The sequence below is a fragment of the Loxodonta africana genome, chromosome 2, assembly GCF_030014295.1.
Source record: "Loxodonta africana isolate mLoxAfr1 chromosome 2, mLoxAfr1.hap2, whole genome shotgun sequence".
NCBI lineage: Eukaryota > Metazoa > Chordata > Mammalia > Proboscidea > Elephantidae > Loxodonta > Loxodonta africana.
The window spans coordinates 139,044,585-139,066,692 of NC_087343.1; the positions used below are offsets into that span (position 1 = coordinate 139,044,585).

The 22,108-nt window shown below is 35.8% G+C and overlaps 1 protein-coding gene across 2 annotated transcripts in view; it reads right to left on the minus strand.

The window, feature by feature from the left end:
* The window catches only part of HSD17B4 (hydroxysteroid 17-beta dehydrogenase 4), a 96,056-nt gene that overhangs the window by 54,525 nt on the left and 19,423 nt on the right, over positions 1-22,108 (minus strand). For both annotated transcript variants that reach the window (XM_064275987.1, XM_064275995.1), the window contains exons 8-16: positions 21,800-21,987; positions 18,547-18,638; positions 16,510-16,534; positions 14,743-14,871; positions 12,336-12,436; positions 9,558-9,794; positions 7,398-7,449; positions 4,977-5,048; positions 2,707-2,810 (exon numbers count right to left, since the gene is read on the minus strand). In XM_064275987.1, the coding sequence (XP_064132057.1) occupies positions 2,707-2,810; positions 4,977-5,048; positions 7,398-7,449; positions 9,558-9,794; positions 12,336-12,436; positions 14,743-14,871; positions 16,510-16,534; positions 18,547-18,638; positions 21,800-21,987 (1,000 nt within the window). The remainder of the gene's footprint in view (positions 1-2,706; positions 2,811-4,976; positions 5,049-7,397; positions 7,450-9,557; positions 9,795-12,335; positions 12,437-14,742; positions 14,872-16,509; positions 16,535-18,546; positions 18,639-21,799; positions 21,988-22,108) is intronic.

Below are 22,108 nucleotides of genomic sequence, written 5' to 3' on the forward strand. Positions count from 1 at the left end.
TTCCTTCATTCTTTCCTCTCTGATCTTCAGACTGTGTAATCTCTGTCAACCTATCTTCAAGCTTCTCGATTCTTTCTCCTGTCAGTTCAAATATAAGTTCCTCTAGTGAATTTTTCACTTCCATTATTGTATCTTTCAACTCCAGAATTTCCATTTAGTTCTTTTTTATAATTTTTATTTTTATTAATATTCTCTATTTGATGAATCATTGTCATCACACTTTCCTTTATTTCCTTAAACATGGTTTCCATTAGTTTTTTGAACTAAATACCTGCTTTGAAGTCTTTTTCTGCTAAGTCCAACATATGCACTCTCTCAAAGACAATTTCTGTTGCCTCTTGCATTTTTTTCTCTCTACAGGACACACTCTTTTGTTTCTTTACATGTCTTGTAAATTTTTTTTTTTTTTTTTGGTAATAGGACATTTCAGATAATATATTTTAGCAATTGTAGATGCTGCTGTTGCTAGGTGCCGTGGAGTTGGTTCTGACTCACAGCAACTCTCTGTACAACAGAATGAAACACTGCCCAGTCGTGCACCATCCTCAAAATCATTGCTATGTTTGAGCTCACTGTTGCAGCCACTGTGTCATCCCATCTCACTGAGAGTCTTCTTCTTTTTTGCTGACCCTCTACTTTACCAAACATGATTTCCTTCTCCAGGGACTGGTCCCTCCTCATAACACGTTCAAAGTAAGTGAAACAAAGTCTCACCATCCTCACTTCTAGAGAACTTTGTGTGTGTACTTCTTTCAAAACAAATTTGTTTGTTCTTGTGGTAGTCCATGGTGTACTGAATATCCCTCACCAACAACGTAATTCAAAGCATCAGTTCTTCTTAGATCTTCCTCATTCATTGTTCAGCTTTCACATGCATGTAAGGTGACTGAAAATACCATGGCTTCGGTCAGGGGCACCTCAGTCCTCAAGGTGACATCTTTGCTTTTTAACACTTTAAAGAGGTGTTTTACAGCAGATTTGCCCAATGCATCATTTGATTTCTTGACTGCTGATTCCATGGATATTGATTATGGATGCAAGTAAAATGAAATCCTTGATAACTTCAATCTTTTCTCCATCTATCATGATGTTGCTCATTGGTCCAGTTGTGAGGATTTTTGTTTTCTTTATGTTAAGGGGAAATCCATCCTGAAGGCTGTAGTCTTTGATCTTCATAAGTAAGTATTTCAAGTCCTCTTTGCTTTCAGCAAGCAAGGCTGTGTCATCTGTATTATCACAGGTTATTAATGAGTCTTCTTGCAATCTTGATGCCAGGTTCTTCTTCATATAGTCCAGCTTCTTGGATTATTTGCTCAGCATATAGATTGACTAAGTATGATGAAAGGCTACAACCCTTACGTATACCTTTCCTGAGCAATTCTAGATACAATCCGCCATTTCCAGAGCTTGTTGCCATTTACTTGGTTACTGACTTCACTACACTATTTTAGTGAAATCTACTTCCCCTACAGTGAGCAGCTTCTGATGTCACCCCAGAGAGCACAGCCTTAGGCATGTACATAGTCACCCTAGGATGACAGTGGTTTTAGCAGGGTTCTCTTTGACTAATTCTCCCTATCTCTCTGTTAAACTGTCTGACTCTTTTGTTACCATACCCCACTGTTAAAAAACCTCCACTAATTGACAGCTGATTGTGCCACTGTTTTTGACAATGCCCTAGAGCATAAACTGTTCCACAGTCTATTCCAATTAAATTTAGGCCTCTTTGCAGGGGTAGTCTTTGAGGCCAGTCTTTGACATTTGTCCTGATCTCAGGAGGGTTCTTCTTAGCTGTCTCTTTCTCTGGTTCTCTCCTAGCTGGGTTACAGTTTAGCTTTCAGATCTCATGGAGCTACCAGCCTCCTCTTAATTGCTTGCCACTAAAATCACGTTTTCAAGAGTGCCCTTATGCTTGAACGTCCCACACTCTGCTCCAAAACAATTGAGTTTCCTTGGGAACAGCTTCAGAGCTCTTAGTTATAAGAGCCTACCTCTCCCCTGGGTAAAACTTCCATGCCACTGTTGCAGAGATAGGGGTTGAGGTAATGGCTCACTTCTCTTGTAGTGACAACCACTGCTTTATGAGAAGGGTGCTGGGTAGGGGTGGTAGTCTCTGGTCTTCTCAGTTTGCCTCTCCCAGCATGAAACTTCCACCCTATAAGTGACTTGGGACAAGGGTGAATGGGGTCCCAGTAATCTCGGCCTGCTATGGCTATAACAGCTTTTATCCTACAAGCAGGGGCTGGATGAAGGAAGAGAGCCCCATACCTCTTAGCCACTTTTACCTAAAACTGACTTACAAAAGATAAATACTTAGGTCATTTAATTAATGAAGGTTTTAATTTAGAAAAGATCATTTGTGATGTTTTTCTAAAGACTTGAGTAATACGAAGCTTATATAAGAAAGTAACAAATACTGTCATGATTATCTCAGTTACATTATAATTAATTCAGCAAGACTTTTCTATATATAAAATATGTTACACTTTATATGTTTCTATATACATATATTTATGTGTGTATGTGCATGTTTATATATGTACATATAAACATAAATGCCACTTCAAATCCATGGAACATATTCTGCTTCAAAAACGAATATTCTACTCTATGAAATTACACATACAGTAATATGGTAAGTTCAAAATATAGATAAGAATCCTTAACTACACATATATTTGGCTTTTAAATAAAGCTATGGCCTACCTTGACTTTGTCTGATGATTGTTTTCCACCAAACCCTCCAGAGCCAACAACGAAGATAGAGAACTGATTGTAACATATAAGTTCCTTCTCATAATACGAATAAACTGAAAAGTAAATAAAAGAAAAAAGAGTACTTATTATTAAAGGATATTGCTCTGTAACCAGGATATGTTCAATATCTTTAAAAGTTTCAAAACTAAAATCCAATTACTGAAAGGGTTTGGTAATTTAAAGATGTCCAACTTTAGGGTCGCTATGAGTCAGAATTGACTCAACGGCAACGGGTTTTCTTAAGTTTGGGGTATAAAGGGAGCTGAAGGGAGAGGTTCTTGGCCACATCTGCCTAGAATGGAATGTATTCATTTTAATATATTCACCACCAGTTTCTGACAAAGGATCAATTCCTACAACTTGACTATTGGTGGATGGAAGGCAGAGAAAGCGGGCCTTCACAAACTCTTTCTTGACTACTACAGTTCAGTGAATTAATGTGGCCCTTTTAGCCATGCATGGTCTGTAACTCCCACAGTGACTGGGTAGAGCTATGCAAATAAGGTATCTGATGCCCCTGTGCTGCCATTTTTACAACTATGAAATAGCAGTTTCCCTCACTTCTTAAACCTCCCCAACTGCTCTCTCAGTTCTGCTCTCTCAATTCTCTCCATCTCACAAATTTCAAACAAAACAACTAGAAAGTTCAGGTAACCAAACTCAAAACTTTAAAACATTCTGCCACAGCACTCAAGCAGGGCCTGGAATATAAATGAAGAAATAAATGGGAATGAAGGCATAAACTCAATAAAGGCAGGACAATGGCTGTATTTCTCACCACTATATCACTAGCAATTAGAATAGTACCTGGATCAAAAAAGGCATCTAATAAATATTATTTAATGCATCAAAGAAAAAATGATATGAGCAAGTAAATAAGCAAGCAGTTAAGTGAAAACATAATACCTGTCCCTCTTTTTACTGATTAATTCACTACTGAGAGTTTCAGCATTACTTGTTTTAAATCTAGCTCTAGAAAACTAGGAATATAATTTTGAATTGCATACTAAAGAATCTAATCAGAACAAAAAAATAAGGAAAGTTGGAGAAATTTGTATGTAAAATGAGATTTTTATCTTTATTACATGGGAAATTGGATACCTAATTTTATCCATGCTTTATCTATGAATCCTAATACACTGTGACCAATCACCAAGCTGCAGTTGAATGAGTAGAGCAGAGAACAGCAGAGCTGTGGAACTTTCGTTTTGCAGTATGTTACATATGGTAGAATGGTGAGAATACTAAAAAAGAAAAAAAAAAAGAGCTAGCAGAAATGCAGCCAAATATTGGACAACATCTGGAATGATGAGAAAATAGGAAAATCTGAAGAAGATGGAGGAGGATGATGACAACGAGGAGGAAGAGAAGGAAAGAGAACATACATATGATGAAATGTTGCACAGTTAACAAAAACAATGTAGAAGAATATTTAGGAGCATCAAAAATATTCTCAATATATTATTAAGTAAAAACAATGCATGTTCCAAAACAGCATATACAGTATAACCTCCTATGTATTTAAAATGAAACAATAAAGCCTATACTCCAAATATTGATTTAAATTTTCTACTCTGTACTTTATTTCCAAAAATGTTTATAATAAATATTTATTTGATTTGTTCTTAAACTTTAAATAAATTGTAAGCAAGGTTATCTTTAGCTTATGTTTAGTTATTATAATTTCAACATTTATTAAAATACTAGTCTTTTCTTTTTCCACTGCAAATAAAACGTGGCTAAAAAAAAAAAACTTTTTTTTTTATAGTATCTAAACCACATTATGAGTTAAGCAGGCTGAATGCGGAAGGATGGAAACCTACCTACCATTTATAAGAGTGGTTCAGTGGTCAAATATGTTCCAATTTCCAAAGAGCCAACATAGAAAAGAATAACAATACAGCCTATTTATCAGTTGAAGGCTGTCTATATATCCCTTCCCACTAAAAATACACTCCAGCAGCATAATTTTCCTCTGCGTTCTCTTTATAAGCCAAAAATCTCACCTCTGTGCTTTGGTTATGTTGTTTCACATTCCCCGAAATGTCCCTCTACCCCTTTCTCTAAAAGAGCTTATAACTTTTAGAACACTTACCATACTTTCTCAGAAATTAGGAAATAAGTAAAAACTTAGTAACAAATTTCTATGGTGAAGTATTATGTTACATACAAAGTTTATCAATCTAACAGTGTTATTATAAGAACTGTAAGTGAGTTACCGTCTATAAGAATTACTGAGCCGGATCCTTTATCCAGGACATCAGCAACACGTGCTTCAGATCTTAATTTTCCTACAGGAAAAGAAGAAATTATAGGCTGTTTTAAATAGCATAAATTATTATATTAAGACATGAGAGAATTCAAAATAATTTCCACTGTAAGTTCAGCAAAAACTAAAATGTTAATGATTTCAAATAATTTTCCTGAACTCAGAAAAAATACTCAACATTAAAAGCAATCAGAATATCTGTATGACTAAGTTTGAAACATCAGTCATTCTGATAAATTAGATCTTAAAAAATAACAATTTTCAATGTCAGTGATACCCTCCTGGTCTCTTTTAACTCTGTCACTTAACAAACGTTTGTTGAGCATACAACTAATACCATTTACCTCATCCCTTCTCAACTCTCTACTGGCTTCAGCGAGACAGTGTTTCTTTCTAATCACACGGTTCTTTTATGGACTCTTCCTATCGCTTACTTGGTATGTCTTAGTGGATTATTACTCTCTGGAAGTGAACTCATCATCTTTCTTTCAAAACCAGCTTTTCTCTTTCATTCCCTATATTAGTGAATGGTGCCATCTACTCAGCTACCCGAGCTGGAAACTCAAACATCATCCCTGACTCATAAAATTGAGAGTAAGCAAGTCACAAAACTTAAAGATGGGGAAATTGGCGACCCCATGTATGTCCTATTAGCACTGTGCGCCACAGAGTTTTCAACGACTGGGATCTTTCAGAAGTAGACTGCCGGGCCTTTCTTTCGAGACACCTCTGGGTGGATTCAAATCACCAATTTTGGATTAATAGCTGAGCACTTAACCATTTGTGTCACCATAATCTAAAAACCGTTGATGTATCTGACTCTTTCCTGAAGCGTAAGTACTGACATTTGGGATTTTAAATAGGGAAGTAGGAAACACACTTGCATTTTAGAAATAAGAGTCTGGCTTCAGTGAGGTGAATGGACCCGAGGGGAGCAAGGATGGCGGCAAAGAGAACACTTAAAGATGAGAGAAGATGGTGGACTAAAACAAAGAAGTGGAAGTGGAGGTGAACAGAAATAGAAGGATCCTAGATATATCTAAGGGAGAGAATCAAAGAACTTAGTAACTGTCTAGATGTGAGAAATGGTAAAAGAGAAGCCAGGGATGAAATCCAGATTTCTGTCACTTTCAACCTCCTAAATGTCTCTTTGATCCACAACTTCAGTCCATCTCCTCCACTACCACCTTAGTCCAAGCTATCATCATTCCACTTAAACTACCGCAACAGACTTCTAACTGGATACCTGCATATCCACTCTGGCCAGCTTTAAAACATTCCCTATGCTATGTCTGAGATGGTTTTTCACCAAACCCAAAATTAACAATTTAACTATTTTTCCCAACACCATCACCACCTCTACCCCCCCCAACACACAAAATCCCTAGGATTGACATCCAGAATCCATATTTTATTAAAAATAACAGGTAACATGATAACTCAGGAAATTTTGATATGCAATAAGGTTAGGAAATAATTTAATAAAAAAAATTTTTTTTTTAAATGCCTTACACATCATAGGTATCCAGCAGATATCTGATGATTATACAGTCACCACAAGCTGTGCATTGACTCAGATAAAAATGAGCTTTGTGAAAACATATGCAGGAATGCTAACACTGAAATAAAGCTATTCAACCTTTGACAATAAAAATGGCATAAATTTTTTCATAAAATAAAAAAGATTAGGCAAGATTCTAGCTACTTGCTGACCTCTACATTATATAATGTGAAATGATAAATCAACACTCCTTTTTTATATTTTACCACCTATATGGCCAGTATATAATTAGGCAATATTACAACATGAGTTGAGAAACAAAACAAAGATATCAAATTACAGAGAAAGAATAAAAAGAGAAGTTTTACTGTACAAGTAAGAGATTACTGACAAAAACACAAATGATTATTAAGGCTGGCTTGGTTTTATTTTCATTCAAAGAATTTAGGTGAAAAACTATTTATAAGAAATTCTGTATCTGTGAAAGTTTTTTGCTTTATGAAAATAAGCACCAAGAAAAGTACCATAATCATAGGAATCCTAACTAATCGCGTACAATCACTATTTAAAATCCCAAATGTCAAAATAATGCTCTTTTCAGTTGTTAATAACACATATATCAATAGATACAAAATGTTAATATTTTAAAGTAATTTATTATAAGACTATAAAAGGACTAAGTTTTAGGTAACCAAAACAGGTACTAGTTATAACAGCAATCTACTCCAATGGCTAACGTGGACATAAATAACTTGTGGTATGTTTTATTAGGTCATTTTATGCCAGTTTAACATACTGATCCAGTTTGAAAGGTTAATCAGAAAATAAAATTATGGAATGATTATTGAATTACTGTTATCAAGATCTCACCTGTTCTGGGAAGTGGTTTATATAACTCCAAGTATTGCTCCCCATGAAGAACCTATGGTAGGGTAAGCAAAATTTATTAGTAGACTTTCTTTTTCCATAGTCTGACTACAGATATTGCTAATCACAAGTGACAACATCACATTGTTCACATGCTTACTTCACTAAAAAAAAAAAAAAAAAAACTACTTCCCCCAAATTATCTGTCTCAGTTTGGCCTCTGCTTCTCAATCATGTGACTCAGAAATAATCAGTCCCCCAATGTGAAGACTGTTAGTTCTTTTGGAGCACAGAAGGTAGAGTTGTGTTTCTTCTTGGCATTCAAAAGTTCCTGTTAATTGATAATTATGCATTATTTGCCAATGGATGCACCAACCTAGGCAGTCCTACAGCCTGGAAACTCAAGGTTAGGAAGACTGGGATTCAAATTCCAAAATGGCTCATTCCCAGCCACATAATTTGAACACCACCTTATTTCCAACTCCTTCCAACTCTGAGGGGAAATTCTGAAACATTTGTTTTAATTTTTGCACTTACATTATCCAAACATTAGAATGGTATATAGCGCTACCATGGGAGAGTGAGTGAAACAGCAAACTTCCCAGCACATACTTCTCACTTTATTCTCAATTTCACCATGGGAGAGTGAGTGAAACAGCAAACTTCCCAGCACATACTTCTCACTTTATTCTCAATTTCATCAAATACACCAATAAAATAAGTTCCCATGGATTCAGAGCAGGAGTGGGCTAATCAATCCTCTGGTAAATGGGTTCTCTAATCAAAGTCACAGAAATTAATCAATCTCTGTGATTCAACAATTATCACCAGGCTGATAACCTAACCCTACTCTAAGAAGTAAAATATACTCCACCTCAAAAGTTTCACAGTTGTTCTTGAAACACTTTACTCACTTAGCTTCTCAAATACCACATTCTGCTAGTATTCGTCCTACCTCCACAGCCATTCGTTCTCAGTCTTTTTTGTTAGTTCCTCCTCATCTCTACAACATCTAAACACTGCAGGGCCCATGAACAAAAGCCTCATCGCTAATTGAACTCACACATTAGGTGATTTCATCTAATTCCACGTTTTAAATATCACCTAAATGCTAAGGGCCCCAATTAGAGCTCTCCCCTAAAATCTAGACTGATATATTCAACTCCGTACTTTACATCTCCACTTAATGTGTAAAAGCCATCTCAAACGTCCCCAAAATCAAACTCCTGATCACCCCCGCCTCAAAATAAGTGTATATATTTTTATTACATGTAATAGTACATTACATGTCACTATTACCCACGGAAACCCTGGTGGCGTAGTATTATACACACTAAATACTATCATCGTATATAATTAATTATATATAGTACATAAACATACACACCATTCCAGTTGTCCAAACCAAAAATCTTTATCCTTGACTCCTCTTTCCCTCATCCTCATACCCAGCCCTTTTAACTTGCATTTACTGTAACAGACACCTAACTGGTTTCCCCTGCTTCCAGCTTGCTCCACTACAGTCTATTCTCCACACAGCAACAAGACTGAGCCTTTGAGTTAACACAGTCAAGATCATATTGCTCCTCAGCTCAAAGTGCTCCAATAACATCCCATGTTAAAGTTAAAGCTTGAAATGTCTCCTGGGCCATCTCCTCCCAGCACTGCCCTCTTGCTCGTCCCACAGCTAAATTGGCTCCTTGTTGTACGCCAAGTACGTACCTACCTCAGGGTCTTTTACACCTGTTATCTCTGCCTCAAATACCTGGCTTGCTCCCTCACCAATATCATGAGGTAAGAACTATTATGTTCATTTTAAAGATAAGGAAACTGAAGCTTAGAGAAGTTACTTACCTTAAGTCAAACAGATAGTAAATGGCTCAAAGAGGGTTAATCACATTATGTCGGGGTTGTGGGAGTGTACATAACTGTTATTGTACTCTTTTTGCTTGCCTTTTAAACTAACTCTCTTCTTTTTTATTCTTAAAAAATAAAAACATATACTAAATCTTTATTCCTGAACCACTATAAACTTTTTTTAGAATTGTACAGACACGTGTGTAAAGACAGATACATATATACATAGGTAGACAATGTGACCATTTATCAATCACATTTAAACACACAGAAGAAAAGCAAATAAAAGGTTTCTATTAGGCATACCTTTGATAAGTTGATTGAAAGCCCAGGAACTGCTCCTAGATCTCCACTCATTACAGATTTCTGAGCTAAGACAACTGCAAAGGTAGGCAAACAGGAGAAATCAGAACTTCCTTCGTAAACGAATTTCAAATCTTTTGGATCCTTGACTGACGCTCCCACTCCAAGGGCATACATAATAGCTTCCAGTTCAGTATAAGCAGAATAAAACGGAGGAAGCTGATAGCCAATAGCTTCATCCTATGGGAAAACGGTAAAAAATGATTATTTTCACTGATACCATTTTTGTCAAATCTTTGAAATTCAATTTTCCAAAACTAATCATACTTGCTCACATACTTAGTTTTGCTTTCGAAAAGATGTGAACAGGATGCTGTTTTAGTAAATCTGATGGAGCATCATAATTGCTTCACAATATTTGAATTTTTTAAAAATAGAAACCAAACAGATAATGTGTGGAAAAGGACTTCATTTACAAATAAGTACTTCTTCATTGTTTGCTTCTTGTTACCAAATAGTTACGTCTCATTTTCAACTGTCCTGCCTCTAATGGTAAAAAGCCTACTAGTTCAGCAAATATTAAAAAAAAAAAAAAAAAAAGTTCAGCAAATATTAGCTACCCAAAAATATAATGAATTTGTTATAAATAGGGATAGTAAATTGATCTACTGTATAAAATTCACCATAAACTGATGAGCAAAACAACGCTTAATGCTTATAATTAGACTGCCTCATAAAGGCTCTAATTAGAGTGAAATTTTACCTGTAGTTCCTTCCCAGGAATGTCCTTCATCTAATTGGATGTTGTAGTTTTCTATTTGGTGATGATATTACCAGCTAATGTGTGAATCATATGTTAGATTATAAAAGAAAGATGCCCAATATTTTCATCATTTTTATTCTAAAGCAGAGTTGGCAAACTACAGCTACAAGCTGAGAATGGCTTTTACATTTTTAAAGGATGGTTAAAAAGAAAAAAAAAATGTGACAAACAGTACATGGTCGACAAAGCCTAACACATTTACTATCTAGCCCTTTACCAAGGGGTCCTGGTGGCACAATGGTTAAGTGCTCAGCCGCTAACTGAAAGGCTGGTGGCTTGAACCCACCAGTGGCTCTCAGAGAGAGACTGGTAATCTGCTTCTGTAAAGACTTAAAAAAAAAAAAAAAACCTGTTGCCATCAAGTCATAGCGGAAATCCTGTGGAGCAGTTCTCCTCTATCCTACAGACCTGCTATGAGTTGGAATCAACTTGACAACACACAACAACATGCCTGCCCTACATCACGAAACACAAGAATCTAATGTGGCAAATGATTTATTTCTTACTATTTATGCACTACAATTAAAAAAAGGAAAAGTACAGGAGACGAAAATCAGCTAATTTCACATGAGCTACGACGACAATTCTATTAGAATTACTGACACAATGGAAGCCTTCTTACTTGCAGCCATGTTGAAGTATTCCCCAAATATAGTATTATATCAATGCTTTTCTTTAAAAGAAATGACTCAAAAGAGCCAATAAAACATATATTCTTTTCTAAAAAGTTACAAAAATAATGACTAAACTAAGGTTATCAATGATGCTTAAAAAAACTTGATAACTGCACTGAAGACAAAAAGTTCCATCCAATATTTTGACTTATGTTCATCCAAATTATATCACTATTTAGTATATTATTTTGTGAAAACTTTTGCATCTTTCCTATTTAACAATAAATTAAATAACTTAGAAAATACCTTTTAATATGTGAAAAAATGTTTCGGAATTATTTACATTTTTGTTTTGTTGATTACAGGCATTTTCAATACAGAGACAAAAAGGCTTGTGTGTGTGTTAAGTGAATGTGGAAAAGACATAGCCAAGAGCCTACACCATATAATCCTCCACACATCATATTACGTGGCCAACCCTTCCCCACAAATTTTCATGCAACTGAAATTTACTTAAACTCAGTTTAAAGATAACCTTGAAAAGAAAAAGAAATGTAAACGGGCAGAATGAGGACTGTACAGGAAGGTAAACAGGCAGAGCTGACACATGTATCAGGCCTAGATATTATTTAGCCTCAAGTCCTGTTTATCAACATTAAGGTAATCCCCTTCTTTCCTTGTCCACTCAGCACCTCCCTGAAATAATTCCCAAACAACAATGAGAAAAAAAAAAAGGAAGTGGTCAGAGTACCAGTCAGGCAACTACCTTGATTACCACAGCCCAAAGCGGAGACTGGTATAACTTATCTGCAGGTAAAGATCATTCTTTACTTTATCCCTCAAAAGCTCATGTTAAGCCAGGCTTCGCTTTCAGTACCTCTGTCCCCAATCATCCAGGGCGGCCACAAGAAGAAGCTGAGTAGGTTACCCTCCATTCTCCTACCATACCAGGAAAGGCCTTGGAAACTGACACCCAACTGCCTTGCTCTCCTATTAAGACCGTCCATCCATTAGCAGACAGAAAAGCCTGGTGCTTTTCAGAAAGAAAAGAGGAAGAGGGTAAAGTCAAAAAAAAAATGAAATAAAGCAGTCCGGACAGCTTTAGAATTCATCCCACGCCACCTCTTCCTGTGGTTGAACAATCCCGACTTCCCTATATTGTCAGAATCAGCCTTGTTCTAAAGTCAATCCTAAATGATTTCTGAATCAATCCTGTTTTAAATGAGCTCTGCTACTGCTTTCCATCCATTATTTGAGGCTGAAGAAGAGTGACTATATCTTAAAAAAAAGAAAAAGAAAACATCTTCCGAGAAAACAAAAGCTTTCGGTTCTCTTGCTACTTACAAATCCTGATGTGGTTGTTGATGCTGCATGACTGGTACGATTTGTCGAAACTCCTCCCGAATCTATTTTACTTAGAACTCCAATCATACTCCCAGTTGAGTCTAATAAAAAAAATAATAATAATAATAACGCTTTTGTTAAAGATGTTACTAAGAAAAGCTCCAATATGCTAGATAATTTTTCCTGTAACATTCAGCAAACCTGCTACAGAACCTTCACGGGCATTCACAAACTGAATGCATGTCAGGACACTGTAGGAAAAAACTGTGAAAGACTTTGAAATAGACCAAAGATAACTGGATATCTTCAACAGAAAACAAAGCATTAGCTGATTCCAAGGGGGTTTTGAGCTTTTCAATATCTTTGAGTTATTATATAATTCTATAAAATGGGATACTTGTCCACAGACACATAAAGTATGTTTGGCGGAGGGACTAGTGATTTCCTCCCCTCTCCCAACCCTCTCCCTGAGATGGAACAAGGTCAAGATTAGCCCTAGTCTTGATATCAGTGATAGCTCTGAAGGTATTACTAAAAATTCTTCCAGATGAAACCATCAACATGATCACTGGCTCCACACAGGGATCTGAAGCTGCTATTTTAGGGTCTAAAAGGTTAATGAAGGAGGCTCGTGAAGCATTCACACAAGTTGTAGAATTCTGAAAGCAGGTTCTGGGACATTTCCAACAAACCCAAGTGATATGGACCTTCTGAACCCAGACCAAAAAAAACCGTAACTAAATATACAGTCTGAGATGACAAGGGACATTTGTCATTCCTGGTGACACTCGTAGAGACACTTCTTGCCTATTAATCCTTCCTCTACCAGCCCATTAAGGATGCTGCCTAGAGGGGAGGCTCTTTAACTGAAAGACACCCTGGTATAGGCTGAAAGCGCTGCACTTGGAGACAGACAACCTGAGTTAATGCCTGGCTCAAACACAGGCTAAAAGGGAGAACTTGAGCTACTTATTTAGCTTTTCTGGGATTTAGTTCCTTCATCTGCAAAATGAGAAGACAGAAAAAATGCTCTAGAAAGGCTCAACTCTATAGGAAGGATGACCTTTTTTTTTTTTCCCACTATATTTCAAATACTAGAGGCATGATTTCATTTGTAATCACATTAATTAACTTTTTTATAATAGCCTAACACTTTTGAGGCAATAAAGTGAACTCTGCTATCAGAAGAAGTTTTAATGTATTTCTTCCTTCTTCCCTTCATTCATTTTCATTAATAGGTCACCAGTATTCCCAGACTAATTTTATCCCAAATACCAAAATATAAAATGCAGAAAATGCTACCATTTATAATATAACACCCATGTTATCATCTGATTGAAAATAAGCACAATGAAGATTTCAATGAGTACACCAGGAAGCACGGAAGTGTCATCGAGGGGAATAAAATTAGCAGAATAGTCATTTTTCAGATATATTCTCTATCAAACTTTGAATACAAAATTACTAAACAGGGGAAAAAAAGTTTTTTTTATAATATTACCCTGATTCATGATCTTTCCCAGAAAGGTCTTTTTTTAAATTTCATATGCCACACGCACATTTAAGTCATGCCGGAAAAAAATACTGTGACTAATTATTTGGTTACCTGTTCCTGTACAACAGGTGACTTAATAACTCAACACGCATTTACGAAACCCTTTCTATGAGTCCACCACTGTGCTACCACCAGATACAAAAGAAATACACATACATAATACAGTCTCTGCCCCCAAAGGAATTTGCAATTCAGTTAAGAAACTATGTATTCATGCAACAAAAACAGCTGAAAGCAGTTATGATTAGATGTTCAAGTGGCAGGAGTTCTGCTAAGAGAGAGACCAATGTAGCCCAGAATATTGTTGAACATCCAGGCCTTGAGTTTTTCTAAAGAAGCACCAAGATTAGCAGAGGTGATAACAGAAGGAAGGGGTGAGTTAGAAAGGCAGAGAAACAGTAGTAAAGACCTTGTATCTAAAACACAGCAAAATCTATTCACTGGGCAGAAGAGAGCTGAGCCTAAATGAAATAGACTTAAATAAGCATTTTGGGAAATAGAGAAAAATCAGGTCTGATAAGGAGGTTATGGCTAGATAACAGAAGACTTTGAAACGAACCATCAGACAGGCAGCAGGTATATTCAACACAGATGGGAAAATGCCTCATGCCATCTCCCAACCATGCATACACCAAAAAAATTAGTTTATAAAAAAGTGGAAAAATTGACAGTAGGAGTAACAAAAATGTCTTCAATTGTAAGAGCCCTAATATTTACCAGAGCAGAAAATATGTTGTGCGTGATTCAAGTACCTAAGTCACCACAATTAAAATAGAAAATAACACTTAACAGAAGAGAATGCTTGTACCTCTGGCTTCCCAGCCAGGGCTGAGCTGACTTGAAACTCCTTACCTTGTACACTCTGGGGCGTGCTGGTATTATCAAAGTCACAGATCTTCGCCCAGTTGGCCCTCACTGCCTCAGGAGTCATTGGCTGATTCCTCTGCCTTACGATAGCTCCAACAGTCCGCTGCCAGCGTACTGATGACAGAAACAAAACTAAGATGTTAAGCACTTCTTTGAAGAGGGAGACACAAAAGAAGATGCAAAAGAGCCGCTTGAATTTTTTTAACTTCGAGAAAAAAAATTCTAAATTTTAACATGTTTTATTACATGCCTTAAAAGGCATCTTCCCTAAAGTTACATATCCCATCAGGATAACATCAAATTTTTTTACAATACTTAATGCTGAAGGAAAAAAAATTCTCCCCTGACTGTGACAGATATTATTAGTGGTTGAATGAATGCTGAGTCAGAAAAAGTTAAATTATATATAATCACACCAAAAGACTGACTTCATGACCACAGATCACTCAAGTAATATATTGCCCTCTCCTCATTTATAACATTAAGATAGAACTTGGTTAAAAAAAAAAAGCAAACTGAAGACTAAGTGTGATAACAAGTCAAAGACTCCAGCTAACACAAAGTACAGCAGGTAGCCCTGAATAGTTTCCCTTCTTTCTCCCTTTGCTCTTCCTCTGTTTCCACAGAAAGTCAACTAGGATGCAGAGAATCCCACTGATGTCCAAGAGGAAAAATTTTAACATTGTTTTCCTTTAAAAAGCCAGGGCAGTAAATAACCCTACTAGTAAACTTATTTAAATAGAGTAGCTTGATGATTAAATTGAAGATTTGTCTTGGGGAATGACAGAAATGCCTGCATCTAGAGCTTTTCTATTTATCAAGTACTAGACACAGCTTTCACTGCAACACTTGACCTTCCTTTCTTAAATGGATGTCATAAGACACTCAAAGATACCTGAGAATAAGCTACAGTAATAACCAGGATGAATGGCCATTAATGCTAAAAAACACTGATATTATACAATAATAACGTGAAAATGACCTCCAGTGATGGCAAACTTTTAAATAATTAAATTAATTGTGATGAATTTTGATACCAGTAGCCACCTACTGAAAACTGGAATTAGGATAAAATTGGAAGTTTCACAAGATTAAAAAAAAACTGACATAAAACAATTACCAAATTTGGAGTTCACAAAAGTTTGAGATATGAAGCAGGACAGTTGATGCCAAATTAATTACTCTTGGGCCAAACAGGAAAAATTTCCACAAAGCAGCTGTAATTTCTATCCCAGAAAAGTTGTCTAATGTGATTCCCCATTGTCTCCTCCTGGTATCTCACGTTCCATGTAAGAAAAGAATTGCATGAGAAACTTGGAAAACCTGCCTACTATGCCATCTAGGATAGAGCTCTTCCCATCTTATTAAAAGCAGTCCTCCTTCCCACTCACTTCTCTGCTGAAACAGCTAGAACAAGCATGTGAGATGCCAGCGACATGAGAAAACAAACATCAATATAAAAACAGACACTGCTGTCTGAAGGAACAGCCAGTTCTGAATAAGGCAGGACAAGGCTGAATAATGACTCCTTGCAGGGAGACTGAATAGACAGGCTCTTGAAGGTGCCACAGCCTGCAGGACAATTGCTATGTTTTAGAATACTTGTTGCTATAATATTATTTAACACTGAACATGCATGCATTGGATCCAATAATTAGACATTTGACAAGATCCTTACCCAGCTCTAACTGGATAGGTTAAGTTAAAGATATTAAAATAATCTATGGTAAACCAAAAAACTGAGTGACTTACATTTTCCAATCCATCCTGCTCCCACCTAGAAAAAAGAGGGGGAAAATTTATATCCTCTAGTGTGAAATTACTAACAAGCTTTTTAAAATTAAAAATACAGGCAGCTATCTCACTGGGAGTATTAGAAAGTTACATGACAACCAATGAAAATTATACAGCTCTACAAAAGTCCACTAGCCCCCATGACTTTGCATTGTTCATGTTATCAGAAGAGAAACATAAAGTATCATCATGTAATAAAAGAAGTCATTTATTAAAAAGGCATTGACTCTGATGTAAGAGACCAAGGTTTGATACCAGCTCTTCCACATACTGGCTGTGTGATCCTGATCAAATTATTTAACTTCTCTAAACACAAGTCACCTCATTTGTAAACTACTATGAACAACATACATACCCCATGAAGTTACTGTGAAGGTTAGCCAATATAAATAGTAAAACTGCCTAGCATGTTGTGGGCTCAAAATAAATGTCCCTCTAGAAAGACTTAGTGAATAAAAAAGCATCAAAACCAAAAAAAAACAGAATTTGACTTAATAAACTAAACAGTCATTTAATGAAACGGTTTTTATACATGGAAAACGCAAATGACCAAATACATTAACTGCCCTCCAGAAAGATAAAGTTATGTTCACTGCAATTTCTTTTAGAGGTCATTCAAAAAAATCGTTAGAAGAAAATGTCGGATAGAAGTAAAATCTGTGTGCCTGAACTTACCACAAAAATCCCACATGAATACGACAGAAGAAAATGTATCCAGAGACAGCATATATCGTAATAGCTCTCGGCTCAAGGGTGTGGCTTTTTTTTCGTCTTTGTCTTTACATTAATATCCCCACATCTTTTATAATAGATCCAAATAGTCTTGATGCAATCAAAGTAGATAAAATCAAGAGTTCTTTGGATAATAACTGAGGAATACAGATACAATCTGCAAGCTCCTCTCAGGTTCTAGAAGCCAGGGCTGCAGCTAAGCCAAAAAATCTGTATCTGCCAATTTAGATCTCTATCAGAACTTTGCAAAGTGGCAAGTTACTTACAATGTTTAACATAAGGTATTACACACACCTCTTACTAAATTTTGTCAATCTTGCATGCCAAATGATTCCTCGTTAAACACGTTCATGATAAATTAAGAGAAAATGGCAACATACAGAACTTCATCTGCAGCATGATCCTACTTAGGCGTTTGTGTGTGTGTGTGTAAAACACATACTTAAAAAAAGACTATCTGTGTATAATGCATATCAATGACTGGAATACATAAAAATATTAACAGCAGTTTTATCTGGATGGCAGTAAAATAGATATTTTCTTCTATATACTTTTCCGCATTTTTGGAATTTTATAAAAAGAGCATGTATTATTTTTGCTTACAGAAATAATAAATATCATTGTAAAAGATGAATAGTTTAAAAAATATTCCTTAAGAAAACAAGAGAGGGTCACGCCAAATTTTGAGCTTCAGATGCTATTATTAGTCTTCCCTCCTCTGTAAAGATTATAGTGATATCATAGCTAAAACTGGGGTTGACTGCTACGTACTAGGACATATGCTAGGGGTTTAAAAATGTGACTTCTAGTTGTCACAACAACCCCAAGGAAACTTAAAGCTCAGAGGTTAATCTGCCCGATATCCCAACAAGCCAGCAATTATAAGAACAAAAATTCAAAACCTGGCAGGATTGATTCTAAACCTCATACTTTATCTTTCCACTTGACCGTTCAGCTTCTCAAGCCAAGTAAGACTTTCTACCTTCGGCTAAACATATTAAACCGGTCACATTTTCATTTGGTAAGAATATTAGAAATGAAGAATTAAGGAAAAACAATTTATGAAGTTGCTGCTACTTTCTCAAAAAAGGACATTAGCTAACATTTGTTCCTTAATCATAACATATACATAATACTAAAAGAAATTCGACACAAGCGATGTGTGAACTGATATAAATTTTTATAAATACTAATTTTTAAACCATTTTTTATATTTAATTACACAAATATTGCTTTGGGAAGAAGCAGGAAGCTGCAAAATACCTCAAACAAGCTACCGTTTTCGTCACAACTCTCATGGCAAAGCCAAAGGACCAGGGGTGCCACATAATCCGGCTTCAGGCCTTCTAGAATATCTGAAATAAATAACAGAAAAAAAAAAGTTTATAAAAAATGACATATAAGTATTTAATCAATCATTTTACTTTCCCAATTTTACTTATAAAATTATAGATAATCCAGTGATTTTTTTTTTTTAATAACAACAAAATTAGATATCTATGACTACTATAACATTCAAAGCTTAAGGGAGAACTTCTTCACCCCAGTGGACACATTCCCAAAGCTCTTTCAAGCTTCTACTCTTGGAAGCATCAGACATACCTTTGCAAGACAGGTAACATGTTGTTCAGGAGATGAAACCTTAGAGCTGCCCAGGCAAAGACCAACGAGCAAAGCTGTACATAACATGAGAAACTCGGATACCATTCATTCCCAAAACTACTTTACTCCCCCAGCTGTATAACCAGAAGCTAGAAAACTACAAAACAACCCTGACAATTCTAATGGCAGTAAGATAATGATGTGAAAGGGCCTCGCAAGTACCACTGATGAGTAAGAGAGTGTAGGGAAATATTTTCCTACTGCATACTTTGCGTGAACAGCTTAGGAGAGCAGAAAAGTACTACAGCATGAGTATGAAAACCTGCATTTTAGTGCTGGCCCTGCCATATAGGCAATTTAGGACCCTGAGTACCTCACTCAACCCCACTGGACTTGTTTCTTCATCAGTAAGATGCCGATTAAAATGCTTTCCCTACTTATTTTACCAAGTGGTTCCAAGGCTCAAATGAGATACAATTTGAGACTATACCTTATAATCGATAAAGGAGCAAATAGATGCATAATTTGATTCTGCAATGACAGGATATAATTTGATATTAACATGACAGAGTAACAAAGATGGCATTTATAATCCCTATAAATTAAACAGAAGCTCCAAAAGAAGAATAAATAAGTAAAAGTCAAAAGAAATCTATTTTCAAAAGAGAAACAGCTTTAGACTACAATGGACTAGGCATGTTGCAATCGTAAAATGCATTACATAGAGAAGCTAACTATTGATTCAGAAAATAAAGAATGCAATCACAATGATAAGCAAGCACCAAGAGACTATCATGAATAAATAGAGTAGATTTGGCAGAGGGGGAGAGGACGATTCCTGAAAGCAAAAAGGCAAAGGATGTATTAAATATTAGATTACATGCAGATAAAGAGTGAATGAACAAAGGCATGTTTAATGAAACTACTTAGAATTTAATATAAGGGACACGACACAGAAATACGAAAGAGAAGTTAAGAGAAATAAAAAACAAAATTAGGTCTAACATGTATCTAATTCACATGCAGAAAGAAGAGAAAGAATGGAGAAGTAATATTTTAAAAGATAAAGACTACACATCATCCAGAACTTATAAACCTAAACAAAACATAAACCATAATTCAAAGATCAAGAAACCACAGTGTAAGCCCAGCATAAAAACCTGTTGCTATCAAGTTAATTCCAACTCATGGTGACCCCATGTGTTACAGAGTAGAACTGCTCCATAGGGTTCTCTTGGTAGTAATCAGATCACTATACCTTTCTTCCACAACACTGCTGGGTGGCTGTGAACCTCCAAGGGACTGATTAAATAAACCTATGCCCAGATATATCAATGAAAGAACAGAACACAAAAGATGAAGAGAAGATCTTAAAAGCAGTCAGACAGAAAGGACAAATCCTGTACAAAGAAACTGTTTTGTACCATTTCAGAAAAGGTACTTTTAAAGTATTTTTGAGAATTTCTTTTTAGAAACATCTATTAAGACCAGTTAAAAACAACACAGTTCCCCACCAGTCAAGTTATTCCATTTATCACATAACTAAATAAATAGCATAGGTTCTAAATCACACATTATAAAGCACCTTTAAAATATTTTATATTTTCAAAGACCTACTTGATTTCAGGACTTACCATAAAACCACAGTAATCAAATATCATACCATTGGCAAAAGGACAGACACATAGATCAGTGGAAGAGAGTATCCAGGAATAAGCCATATGCAGACACATATGTGGTTAAATGATTTTCCACAAAAGTATAAATGCAACCAAACCAAGAATGAGGAATACTCTACAGGCCAAATGAGCTAGTTTTGACAACAATTAAATGGTTTTAAAAAAAAACAAACCCAAACCCACTATCATCAATTCCGACTCACAGTAACCCTACAGGACAGAACAGAACTGCCCCATAAGGTTTCCAGGGAGCAGACAGTAGATTTGAACTGCCAGCCTTTCGGTTAGCAGCTGAACACTTAACCACTGTGCCACCAGGGCTCCATTTCTTTTTTTTAAAGGAAGATGAAATATTATGTGTTAAGGAAAACTTAAGGTATGTAATAACAAAATGCCTATAGACCTAATTTGGACTGTGAGTGGACTAAACCAGCTGTAAACAGACATTTTCTCAATTAGAAAATTTTAATACAGATTTGGTATTTAAAATAATAATAGTATAAAACCATAAGACTTCTATTATGGACTGAATTGGTATCCCCTAAAAATATGTGTTAAAATCCTAACCATTGTACTTATAAACATAACCCTGTTTGGAAATAGGGGTTTTCTTTTGTTATGTTAATGAGGTTATATCAAAAGAAGGTGGGTCCTAAACCCAATCACTTCAGAGTTATAAAAACAGCAGAATAGATAAAGACGCACAAAGTGGAAAGACACTATATGAGCACAGGCACACAAGGCTGATGCATCTACAAGTCCAGGAACTCCAAGGACTACTAGCTATTAGAAGTTAAAACAGACAAAGGACTACTGACTACCAGAAGTTAAAACAGATAAAGAAGGATCTCCCCCTAGAGCCACGCCCTGAGTTTGGACTTCGAGCCTCCCAGACTGTGAGAAAATAAATTTCTGTTCTTTAAAGAAACGCACTTGTGGTGCTTTTTGTTACGGCAGCACTAGGTAACTAAGATGCTATTATCCCAATTGTAAAATATATGCGTGTATGTCTATCTATAGAGAAAAACAACGAAGTTGACTTTAGTGTAGTAAAATTTGAGGTCATTTTTATTTCCTTATTTCTATATTTTCCAAAATTAACATATATACATGAAATGCTTTTGAAATTAGAAAGAAAAATAATTGTTTGAAGTATTCAAAAAATGAAATATTTTTGCAAAGCTCACTCCACACTGATTGGCAGGTAACAGCATTGAAAAATCTAAGCTACTTACCTTCTGGCAAAACAGTCTCAGTCATCCGTGATCCCGCAGCAGGGGCAATAGTGTTACAATGAATGTTGCTTTTCCTGCCTTCAATTGCAAGAGTATTTGATAGACCCAGAAGACCCAACTTTGCAGCACTATAATTTGCCTGGCCGAAGTTGCCATATATTCCTGAAGCTGATGAAGTCATAATGATCCTAAAAGGAAAATCAATCTTTTGATGTTTTGATAACACTCCAACTCTCTCTCTTTTATATTTATTTTTGATACTGTTACACCTATCAAAAGCAACTCTGTGTATAATCACTAGCACATTAC